Source organism: Quercus lobata, chromosome 8, assembly GCF_001633185.2.
Source record: "Quercus lobata isolate SW786 chromosome 8, ValleyOak3.0 Primary Assembly, whole genome shotgun sequence".
Lineage (NCBI taxonomy): Eukaryota > Viridiplantae > Streptophyta > Magnoliopsida > Fagales > Fagaceae > Quercus > Quercus lobata.
The window spans coordinates 5,818,881-5,831,483 of record NC_044911.1 but is presented as its reverse complement, the minus strand read 5'-3'; the positions used below and the strand labels follow the sequence as shown (position 1 = coordinate 5,831,483).

The following is a 12,603-nucleotide window of genomic DNA, read 5'->3' as shown; positions in this document are numbered from 1 at the left end:
TCCTGGTCCTGCACCAACAAATTGCACACCTAAAAAAGAAACAACAACAACAAGAATGGATCCCATCAAATTTTGTATTTTGTTTTGTTATAAATATGTACTAAGTGGCTACATTTTAGAACTATCATAAACATATAAAAGCTATGTTCGTTCTTCTAAAAAAAAACCCACATCCATTTTTATTTCCATAAAAAATGTTACATGCAATTTCTTGGTTTTAAAGGTAGTTGTTAAATCCTGAATTTAATCTCTTTTTTACTATTATTAAGGATGTGTAGTAAGTGGCTAAATATTTGGATTAAAGATAAGTAGATAACTCCCATAATTAAATCATAATTTTTTCTTAAAAATATATAAGAAACAATTGAGGAAAGAGGTGTAAATAAAAGTTTGGATAAATGAATCATTTCAAAATGAAGAATTATTTTTCTATACTTCACTAAAAAAAAAAGGTTTAGATATGACCACAAATATCAGACTGAATTCAGTACTAATAATAAAAATGAATAGATAATAACTTTAACAATTTTAACTTAGTAATACTATTATTTAAGCACATTTGATATTTTAGATGGTAGACTCGATCCAATTGGGTGTTAAAAAACAAAAACTGCTTCTAATAAAGAGTAACTAGACATGATTCAATTGTTTCTCAAAAAAAAGAAAAAAAGAATTAATTCAATTGTCCTTGCACTCTAGCACGCTTATTTATTTGGTACAGTAAAATGCACTGGACTAACATGGGCTTAAATTTGATTGTAACTATAGAATTTTACATTAAAAAAAAAAATTTGTGAAAAAGCAATATAACATATTAGTATTAGCACCAGTGGGTAAGCAAATTTTATTGGCTAACTTGAACTTGAACTTGGCCTTACAAAAAGGCATGATTTTGTTTTAAAGTGTGTCAAATGAGTCTAACAAATTTAATCTATATAGAAATGAGTTTGGAAAATAAAATTTAGACATTTCTAAATTATATTTTGGTCACATTCATCTAACAATTCATAACCTAAATCTAAATATATTCTCAAAACTTCTACCTAAAATAATAATTTAAAAATTTTAAGAAGTGTAACTTATTTCTCCTATTTTACAAACTCTTACTTGAATAAACTTAGCACATGCTTCCATTTTTACTAAAATTTTATTACAATTGCACATATTATTACAATTCTTACATGTAATTTGTTCAAAATTAGTTCAATTTTTTAGTTTTAATACACCCTATCAGTGACAAGGAAAGATCTATTACTTAATGTGTATGTATGTGAAACGACCGCTATAAATTTAATTTAATTTTATGTAGAAATGAACATGGAATATACAGTGATGGCTTATACTGATGACATTGAATGTCGTCTAGAACGATGGAGATATTATGCTCGCCTAAGAAGACAAAGAGAAGACAATGAAAACAAAAAATATTCGATTGACAAGATGTCATGCCAATTGCTCAATACAAAGACAACAAACTTTGGGTGGTGAATACGTTTTAGTGGGAAGTCCAGCAAATTTAAATGAAGATGTTGTGCATTCTAATTCAACATCAACAAACTCATCACTAATACCACCTAATCACAAGGCTGGACAAAGTCATTGGCTTACACATATATGTAACTTGGCACACAATATGCCAGTTGAGCAAAGTTATGCAAGAAGCATGGTGAGATTATAGTTTTGTATCTTTAAACAATCTTCATTTCTTGAAATATTATTATTTTGAGGAAATCTATAGTTTTTGACATGTTTGTTGTATGTCAATGTTGATAAAGATACTAACTTAATGTTTATATATTAAATTTAGATCTCCCTCCAACCTATCCAACTATAAAGGCAAATGAGTTTGAGGCTAGACCAAGTCATATAATTTCTGATGTCAATGATGGTAAGTTTTATATAATATATATAAAGCTTTCACCATTATTTTTTATATATAATTACACTAGTTGAGCATTTTATATAATTACATTTTAGTTATAAAAGGAATTGAATGAAGGGGTTGAAAATATAGTTGAGCAAAACCAAGGGGATGCCTACAAAGAACAAGGTTTGTTACTCAATGTCACCATTTTTATTTCAAATTTCATGTTTATCCTTCTATAAAGCTTTCGCCAATATTTTTTATATATAATTAAGTCAATTGAGCATTTTATATAATTATATTGCAGTTACATAAAGAATTGAAGGGGTTGAAAATATAGTTGAGCAAAACCAAGGGGATGCCTATAGAGAACAAGGTTCATTCCTCAATGTCACCATTTTTTATTCAAATTTCACATTTATCCTTATAAATTTTTTAATTTGTTTACACACTGCATATTCAAAACTTTATTAATATTTCACTACATCATATTTGGTACAAATTTTAGTATTGAATTTAATTAAATCGCTAATTGTTTCCTTATATACGGTTTTATAACAACATGTTTGCATTTACCTCAACGGGTGTGCACGTGAATGACAGCGTAGCCTCCAATAGTCGAGGAATATATATATTTTGTGCTCAAGGTGCCATCTATCATAGAATTGGTAGTCTTTTACCATATACACCTCATAGTGTGTGGCATCTACAATTGTATATCTAAGATACCAATCTTGAAATACAATGTAGAATAAAACCAAATCTCTCTAATATAGTAAATTAGTAATATTTCATATTTCTCTATATACTTGAAGTGGAGTGAGATTGGTAAATAGTATGTTTTTCAAATGCCGTTCATGAACTAAAAAGTCAAGACTTAGACCTCATTTGGTTCCCCAAAAGCAAAGGAAAAGAAAAGAAAATTTCAATTTCAGCTAATAAAATGGCATCTCTTTTACTTAGGGGCCTCCAAATAATATATTTTTAAATGTTTTATTTTTATTTTATAATTAAGGTCACATGATAATACACGAGATAACTTTTTTCTTTTTTTTCTTTTTTTTTTGGTGGAGAAAGAAAACTGGGAACTTATTTTATTGAAAAAAGCTTTTATATTCTCCATACTTGCAAAATATTCAGAAAATCAAATATCAATAGCTATATCATCAATTAAATATTTAAATTTTAAGTTTTTAATCTAAAATTATGCATCAAAAATAAGTTTATGGATTGAATAGTAAATAAAATTCAATTGACATGAAATTTGACATGTGTGTTAAGGATATACAGTATATGTAATCTAACAGTTAGATTTTCAAAATATGTAATTGTGTTAATTTTTTTAGTGAGAATTGTAGCCAAATTTGAAAACTAATATTCCATTTGGTTTGTAATGGAGATGAAGGAAAGGGATAGAAAGGAGGAAAAAGTAAGGGAAGGGAAGAGAAGAAGAGAGAGTAGTAAACAAGCATAGAAGGATTGCATTAATACAATTTCTTGGAAAGAAAAGTCTTCTTGAAAAAGTAATAACTGGTGGAATGGTATGAAGGATTGTGTTAAAAAAAATGCTATGTTTACAATATTTTTACAATAAATCTTAAGTGAGAAGTTGTTATGAATTGTTATTGGTAGAAAAAAAAAAATTTTAACACTAAGTTCAAATTAGAAGCAACAACAACATACCACTTATGATTTTTTATAAAAGCGTTGTGAAAATGTTGTGAATGTAGCACTTCAAACTAAGAAAGTTTCTATAATACAACCTTTAGTCAAAATTGGTGGTTGTGAGAAAAGTATGAAACTTCGTAAAAAGAGAAGAAGAGGAAAAGTATGAAATATTGGTGAATTGGTCAAATTGTGTATTCACACTTTTTAATGGAAAACTAAAAACGTGTGGGACTGTCACAACTCATATATAACCTATGGATCAAGAAAGTTTCTATAATAAAACCTTTAGTCAAAATTGGTGGTGGTGAGAAAAGTATGAAACTTCATTAAAAAAGAAGAAGAAGAAGAAGAAAAGTATGAAATATTGGTGACTTGGTCAAATTGTGTTTTCACACTTTTTAATGGAAAACTGAAAATGTGTGGGACTGTCACAACTCATATATAACCTATGGATCACATATAGTTTTGTCATTAAATTCATTTTGTTTCACATTTCATTGTATCTTTCTTCTCTCTACATTTTCTCAACTTTTTTATCATAGATTCCAATGGCTCTCCAAATCAACGATGGAGCCTCTTCTTCTTTCATTCCCCGATTCATCTACGATGATTTCTTAAGTTTTAGAGGTGAAGATACCCGCTATAATTTTACAAGTCATTTATATCAAGCTTTATGTGATAAGGGTTTTAACACTTTTATCGATAATGACCTTCAGAGAGGAGAATAAATTTCAATGAAACTTCTTAAAGCTATTGAATTGTCAATGATCTCAATTGTTGTGTTCTCTGAAAATTATGCATCTTCTAGTTGGTGCTTAGATGAGCTAATAAAGATTCTTGAGTGTAGGAATAATGGACAGTTAATTTTACCAATATTTTACAAAGTATATCCATCAGAAATACGTAAACAAAAGGGAAAGTTTGGAGTAGCGTTAGCTCAACATGAAGAAAATTTAAAGGATAGCATGGAGAAGGTTCAGGGGTGGAGGACAACTTTGACTAAAGCAACTGACTTGTCTGGGTTGAATTACAAGGAGGGGTATGTAACTATTCACCGCTCTTCTATAAGTTATAGAGTTTAATAGTTTTGTTATAGGAATCACCAAAAAAAAAAAAAAAACTATTTTTCATAGAATCTTCTACTACTAAGGTAGTTAAGTTATAAAAGTCGATGGTAGAAATTAAAAAAAAAAAAAAAAAAAAATTAACGCCATATAATTTTGCCAATTCTGACTATTAATTATTCTTGTGTGCTTTTATGAGTTACAAACTTTAAATCATCTTCAGTAGGCCCAATCATGGATTTTTTTTTTTTGAGAGATAATTACAACATACTGCTAACCTCGCAGCTCGAACCCTGTCCCCCTTAGACCGCTAAACACTTTGTGCATGGGGAGGTGCCAGTTCAGCTACAAGACCTTTGGCAGGCCCAATTATGGATTAGAAAAAGGTTACGAGGGAATTAGGATTTCATCTTTGGCAAACCCCAATCATGAATGATAAAAAAATTCACATAAGAAATATACAAAAGCTTAAAACTACATTAATATGTAAAAAATATACTAGTATTTATTCAGTATTAATAAAATATAAACTTCAGTCAAAAAAATATAAGAACAAAAAAAAAAACAGTTTTTAATATATTTCAACTCAATTATATATGATCTATCAAAATGACAAAATGGCATTCGATTTTCTTTTTTTACTCTAAAAAAAAAAAATCTATAATTAATTTTTTTTTAAATTTAATAGCAATTTCTCTTTCAATATACATATAAAAGAGTGTTAGATATATATTTATATATATATATATATATATATATTTTCATTTTGTTGTGAGCTTAATCTTCACTATAATATTTATGACCAAAAGTCCTCATTTTGTAGTTACAATAAATCTTAGATGAGTAAGTACGATCACAAACCACTCTAAAAACAAGTTGATAAACTATTGAATTTTCAGTCCCTACCATCTATTTGTACAATTATTGAATTTTTTTTTTAAAAAAACTTTAAAGTTTGATTGTTAAACTACATTACGCCCATAATGATAAACTTTTGTTTATAATAATAGTTTTTCATGATATGTAAAATCTTGTAAGTAATTTTTCTCTCAACAAACAAATATCATCAATTCTAAAAAATCATTGATCTCTTGAAGATGTAATGCTAAGTTAAGAATAGTCAACTTTATTGTATGCTCAGTAAAACCGTAAATTAATTCTTTTATTTGATAATCTATTCAATAATGACATTCAAAGAAACTTCATTGGATGCTCACTAAAATGATTATTTAGCTCTTTTAATTGAGAGTCTATTTAGCTCACAAAAAAAAAAAAAAAAAAAAAAAAATCTACTCACTCATGAAATCCAATTGTAAAGTAGTCTTAGAGATGAATTAATTACCAAAGTTAAAATGCAACACATTTTTGAATTAATTTCCAATTACACCAATCCAATTTTAATGATTTAATCAATGAAACCATCAAGTCACAAATCAACAAATCACAAATCAACCATCCCACACCCTTGGTGCGATGGTCACTCCACAAGTATAAATGCTTGTGAGGTGTGGGGGCAAAGGCCGAAGTTTAAGTCCCTAGGAGGGAGCTTCACACACATATATAATTAGATTAGGCTTTAGTAGAATTTCTATCTTGTATCTAAAAAACCAAGAGTCACAAATTGTAAAGCACGTAATAAAAGTAATAGACAAATAACACAATGTTATGGTGAGGAAGTGAAAAAAATTGATAGAGAACATCTCTAATTGAATAAAAAAGAAGAAGAAGAAAGATTACAAGGGCAACACAACCTAAATAAGACACTTCACTATATGAAGAGAAGTTACAAATCCAGTACAAGACACTTGCCCCTAGGCACTACTGATTAGATGAACTTACTATTCCAACCCACAATAACTTTTGAACTCTTCGTACATGAACAACCCATCAATGTATAATTTCAAATTGTCTAACTTATTATATGTTTCTTATGCTTTGTGTGTGATAGCTACACTGAATCTGAAACTCAATTTATCCAGAGAATTATTAAAGAGATATTAGGTACTAAATTGAATCGCACTCAGTTATTTGTTACTAAACACCCAGTTGGAATAGATTTCCGTGTGGATGCTATAGAATTGCTTTTAGATATGAAGTCAAATGATGTTCGCATGGTAGGGATTCATAGTCTTGGGGGAGTAGGTAAGACTACAATTGCAAAGGCTATTTATAACAGAATCACTAATTGTTTTGAATTGAGTTGCTTTCTAGAGGATGTTAGAGAAAAGTCGGGAACAAATGATGACATGATCAAACTACAAGAGATGCTTCTTTCTAAGATCTCACTGGGCACATATGTAAAGGTAGACAGTGTGCCCAAAGGAATTATTATGATAAAGGAAAGGCTTTGTCGTACAAGACTTCTTTTAATTCTTGACAATGTGGATGAGTCAGAAGTGATAGTAAATTTGCTTGGAGAATGTAATTGGTTTGCTTTAGGAAGTAGAGTCATTATAACAACAAGAGATGGACAGGTGCTAACAACTTTTGGAAAAGATCATCAAATTTATGAGCTTAAGGAATTGAATCAATCTGAATCTCATGAACTCTTCAACCTGTATGCCTTCCAAAAAATTGAACTTGAGAAAGATTTTTCAGAAGTTGCAGAGCAAATCATACATTATGCCAATGGCCTTCCATTAGCTCTTAAAATAATAGGTTCTGATTTGTGTGGAAAAAGTATATGTGAATGGAAAAGTGCGTTAGAAAAGTATAAAAATATCCCTCACGAAAAAATTCAAGAAAAGCTCAAAATAAGTTATGACAGACTTGGAAAGACCGAAAAGGATATTTTTCTAGATATTGCATGTTTCTTTAAGGGATTCAATAGGAGCTTCGTAGTGAGTATATTAGAAGCTTGCAAATTATATCCGGGTTATGGAATTGGAAAACTTATTGATAAGTGTCTCATAACTGTTGGTCAATCTGGAAATTTGTGGATGCATGACTTGCTTCAACAAACGGGGAGAGAAATTGTTCAACATGAATCAGAAGAGCTTGGCAAACGTAGTAGGATATGGTGTTTTGAGGATGCTTATGAAATACTGACTACAAATATGGTATAAGATCTTTTGTATCTCTTTTTTTTTTTTTCCCATTGATTTTTTTTTCTTTTTAATGTGGAAGAAAATTTAATTTAATTTGTATAAGTTTGTTTAATTTTTAAAATTTTGTATAGTTCTATTATTTAGTGTAACTATTGCTTTGTTCAACTAGGGATCAAGTAAAATTCGGGGCATTATGTGCTACTCACCTCAGCTGATAACAATGCCAGTAGAAGCTAAAGCTTTTGAAAAGATGAAATATCTCAAATTTCTTATGGTTCGTAATGTACGCATTTGTGAAGAACTCAAATATCTCCCTAATGGGTTAACTTTGCTTCAATGGCCTAAATTTCCATTTTCCTTGCCATCCAAATATTATCCTCAACAACTTGTTGCACTTGAGATGCCAAGAAGTCTTATTAGATTGGAGACAACATCCAAATTGGTACGAGTATTAGCATTTATAAATTATAATTTTTTAAAAATTTATTTGAATGTTGGTTGAAAATAAATTTTGTTTTTTTTCTTTCTTCTACAGGGAATCCAACTAAAATATTTAAAATATATTAATTTCAATAGGTGTGAGTTCATTATAGAATTACCTGAGTTGTGTGCCCCAAGCTTAGAAAAAATGGATCTTTCCTATTGTCAAAATTTAGTTAAGGTTCATGAGTCTGTTGGATTTCTTGATAAGCTTCGGATATGGGAACTCCAAGGTTGTGGAAAACTTAAAATTCTTCCAAACAATCTCAGGTTAAAATCTCTTAAGGAGTTTCGTCTTATAGACTGCTTAAGGCTTGATAAGTTTCCTAATATTGATCCAGAAATGAAATGTTTAAGGGAATTAAATTTACGTGGGACTGGTATTTGAGAGTTGCCTTCATCAATCAAGTACCTCACTAGGCTTTATCGCTTAGACTTAAAGTATTGCAAAAACCTTAGTTATCTTCCAGATAACATATATAAATTGCAGCTTCTTATTGGACTATATACTCCCACTGCCAAATTGAGACAGACATGCAATTATTTGGATGGCTTTTCTAGTTATGGCTTTTTGACGTTGGATTCCATGAGTTTCAGGGGCAATAAAAATATAATTGAATTAGATTTTTTGATGAAACCCGAGTACTTCCCCATATTGAAATATCTAGATCTATCTAAAACTAATATTGTTGGCATCCCCGAAAGCCTTAGCAGATTTACTACATTACAGTCACTTGATATACGAAATTGCAAGCATCTTCGGGAAATTCCAAGGCTTCCACAATCTGTACAAGTTGTGGATGTAGGCAATTGCTATTCGTTGAATCCACAATCGTCAAGCAGATTATTGAATCAGGTTTCTCTCTTTTATTATTAAGTTAAATAATAGAAACAATTTTTGTTGATTTCTTCCCTAATTCAATTGGTTGAATTTGCTAATTGACTGCAGATTGGAGAATTTTTAGGGATTTTTCCAAATAAAGGTTGCAAGGGAACAAGAAGCAGGATATCAATAGATCCACAAACATCATCAACCGAAATATTGGATGAGATTCGTCGCTCGCTTTTGCCTAATTGGCGCTCTAAACCTGAAGATGATAAATTTATAATTAGACTACCAAGAACTGAGATTCCAACGTGGTTGAAGTTAAACCATGAAAGTGATGGAAATGTCATATCATTTTGGGTTGGTCGCACATTTCCAAATATTTTTGATGTCTGTTTTGCTTTTGGACCGCTGAAATATTCGTGGACATCTTCCTGTGATGTTGGCCTTTCCATCAATGGTTTAAAAAAAAGAACCTTAGTTCAACTTATACATATGTCTCTGACCATCTGTGGATATTTTCTTTATCTAGTAACGAATTGCAGAACCGATTGAATAAGTCAAGCCCATCTGAACCAAATTACGTTGAAGTAACATGTAGAATGGAGGATTGGGTTAAAAACCATCCAAGAAGGTGGGGGGTCCATGTAGAGTGTATCTGTCGTTCCCAACAATCTGATGTTTTTCTGTTGCCGAGTCCAAGTGCTACGCATAGTTGTGGCTCTTCCTCGATCCCTCTTTTACTTACTTCTAGTTGTGGCACTGTTATGGATCAACATGCTTCAATAATGGAGGAGATTCTAGACATCGGCCAAGAAGAAACCATTGACCACCCTATGCCAAACGTCCCCAAAAACACTACCTGTCCCACTTTGGATGGCTTTGAATTCCGTCTCTGGAAACAAAGCTTTCGTCCAACCCAAATTCCAACTGCAATGCTCAAGTCCAGGTACCTTTCTTTAAATTATTTTTTTATTCACTCTATTTGGAAAACCAAAGAAAATGAAACAAACCAAGTTTTGTGTGTTTTCTATTTTGGTTTTTATTTTTTGGAAACTCAAGGGCTCTAATAAGGGAATTCGAAGAGATAGATCCCAGGTCTTTCAACAATGGAGAAGAAGATTCAGGGCATTCAATGGCCCACACTTTTATCAATGATTGTTCCAACTCCAAGTTGCATCCACCATCAAAGTAAAAAAGAAAATCTTGATCGAATTCGGTGCCAAGGTATGCCTCCTTCTTTTGTTGCATTTTTGGATTCACATCTTTGGGTGCTTCTCTTTCTATCTGTCTTAATAAAAGGCTCAATTATAGGATTGTGGCTCAAGTATTTATTGCAAACACTTGAATCAGTAATGATGACAGAACCACAACTTCAGCATTGGTTGGTTGATATCTGTAGCAGTTGATGAAAGCAATTCCTCATACATTGGAATTTTGTGCCCAAAAATGATCATTCTGTTCCCTAGGATCCTCTGTTCTGATATTTTGATGACTTCGTTCTAGATGGAATTGGGTACAGATATAAGTCTTTTCTTTGGTAGTTGATGTCCTTATTTTGTAGACATTAGAATGAATCTCTATATCTGCAGCTATGAACAAGTCTCCTATTAAAAAGTAAGCATTGTTCATGAGCAAATAGTTATGCTTGTATGTCCTGTACAAAAAATATACATGGCTTTAACATTCTTATAAATAAAGATATTGTGGAGAAGAGGTCGCTTATTACCAATGAGCTATAGTTCAATTGGTACTTCCTCCTTCAATAATAGTGGAATGGAGGGTGAGGTCATGGTTTCAATAGGAGAAAAGGATGAACCTGAACTGCAGCTCCAAGGGCAACAACTTCATTAGGATTTACTGTCACAATGGGATTTTTTCAGTCATCTTCCTCACCAGTTCTTGAATAGCTGGGATGCAAGTTAAACCACCAACTAGGATTGCTTCATCTATATCTTTGAAGGAAAGCTTTGCATCACTCAAGGCAGTTTCAACCTGTCCTTGAAAGACAAGCAAGCTCTATGTCTCACAGAGAGTGCTGAGAAGTGAAAATGGAGCTATCATCTCTGACTTAGACCAATATTAGGTATGTGGCTATTTCTATTTCTTTTTTGAAATTTATTAGACAGGTATGCCTTTTAACAAATGCTAGTCTGTAGTTTTCCTCTATGCATGTTCAGAAATAGAATAACTACAATGTATCAGTCTACTAATAGTTAAAAGATTATTAAAATTAACAATTTAAGCTTTTCCAATAAATGATAGATTACCACGATATCATTATAAGTGATCCAAGTTATCTAGTATGGTAATAGTTGATTAAGTCCACCATTATTAATCAGGATATCAGCACATGTCATGGTATGATACAGGTTATCCTAAGTTGCTATCTCCAATTAGTTACACTGATTGATATATTATTAAATTTCTGAGTTTAAACTTTTCCAACAAGTGATAATTTAGAATGATAGCTAAACAGTGATCCAAATTCAAATTCTATTTTTGTTCTATCCCCCATCAACTTTAACTAATAGTTAAATGAGTAAATTGACTCTACTTTATCATTACATCAGAACACGTCATGGTATCAACCTGGCAATCCTAAGTTCCTATCTCCAATTAGTCTACTAATTATTAAAATTCACAGTTTAAGCTCTTGTGAGCAGTAATCCAACTCCAAATTCAGTGTCTAGTCTACAAATAGTTGAGTTATTAAATATAAGAACATATATATATATATATATATATATTAGAAAATTGGAACCTTTTAAGTGAAAAGAAAGTGTGGTTAGGATTCACCACAACTGCTTATCTCTTAGAAAATTTATCACCTTCCATTGCTGCCACTGCACTGTTTTGCTTGCATATCCCGTAAAAACAATATACATGGCTTTAACTTTCTTATAATAAAAAAAATACTTTGGAGAAGAGGTCGCTTATGTCCTATGAGCTATAGCTCAATTGGTACTTCCTCCTCCAATTATAATGGAATGGAGGGTGAGGTCATGGCTAAACTCAATAGGTTCATACTTATCAATAAAAAAAAGTGAAATGCTACCACAACATTTTCACAACACTTTCACAACAAATCATAGGTGGTAAGTTGTTATTGGACTATGATTCCACAACAACACTTCTCTAAAAAAAAGGTTTCTTGTTGCATTTATTTTTCCTTTCCCTTTTTGTTAATATTGTACCTGTTGTAACCAATGATTAAGTTAAAATATCCCGTACATACGTAGCAAACAGACAATATCAAGTAAATACTTTGCAAAAAGAAAATCTCATGTATATATAATGTTAATTTTGCATGTAAATGCTCCTTCTCAGTTCAAAATACTCGTACATTTACTTGATCAGTTCAAGCAATTCCATATTATTTGGACTATGATTTTTCAGTTAGATTTCCTTTCAAAATTTTTTTATTTTATTTTATGCCATTCACAATACACGTTTTATTAAATGTCTAAATTTCTTAATCAGAATTGGTAGGGCACAGTGGTACAATTGCACAATTTAGGCACTAGTTTCTAGTTGGAAGATGCAAGAATTGTGGTTTCACTCTCAAGTTTGATTGTGTCTTGAATCCGCACAATCATTCCTAGAATGTTCACTGATGGGATTTTCACCATGTATTGTAGCCCATGATGGATC

The 12,603-nt window shown here is 31.0% G+C and overlaps 2 protein-coding genes across 2 annotated transcripts in view; both read left to right on the top strand.

Annotated features, from left to right (window-relative positions):
- LOC115956194 (disease resistance-like protein DSC1) overlaps positions 1–11,029 on the top strand; it is a 60,526-nt gene extending 49,497 nt beyond the window's left edge. The window contains exon 7 of the mRNA XM_031074640.1: positions 10,264–11,029. The gene's annotated coding sequence lies outside the window, so the exon portion shown is untranslated. The remainder of the gene's footprint in view (positions 1–10,263) is intronic.
- On the top strand, positions 4,267–10,144 carry LOC115956189 (TMV resistance protein N-like). Its single transcript, XM_031074638.1, has 8 exons — positions 4,267–4,571; positions 6,545–7,655; positions 7,813–8,085; positions 8,179–8,503; positions 8,594–8,979; positions 9,073–9,390; positions 9,495–9,898; positions 10,012–10,144. Exons 1-8 carry the CDS (start codon positions 4,267–4,269, stop codon positions 10,142–10,144), a joined length of 3,255 nt encoding a protein of 1,084 aa, XP_030930498.1.
- Positions 11,030–12,603: the final 1,574 nt, after the last annotated feature.

Coding starts and splice junctions, on each gene's coding strand:
- LOC115956189 (XM_031074638.1), top strand. CDS start 4,267: ATGAAACTTCTTAAAGCTATTGAATTGTCAATGATCTCAATTGTTGTG. Junction 8,980..9,072: donor CAAGCAGATTATTGAATCAG/GTTTCTCTCTTT, acceptor AATTGACTGCAG/ATTGGAGAATTTTTAGGGAT. Junction 9,391..9,494: donor CGTGGACATCTTCCTGTGAT/GTTGGCCTTTCC, acceptor AACGAATTGCAG/AACCGATTGAATAAGTCAAG.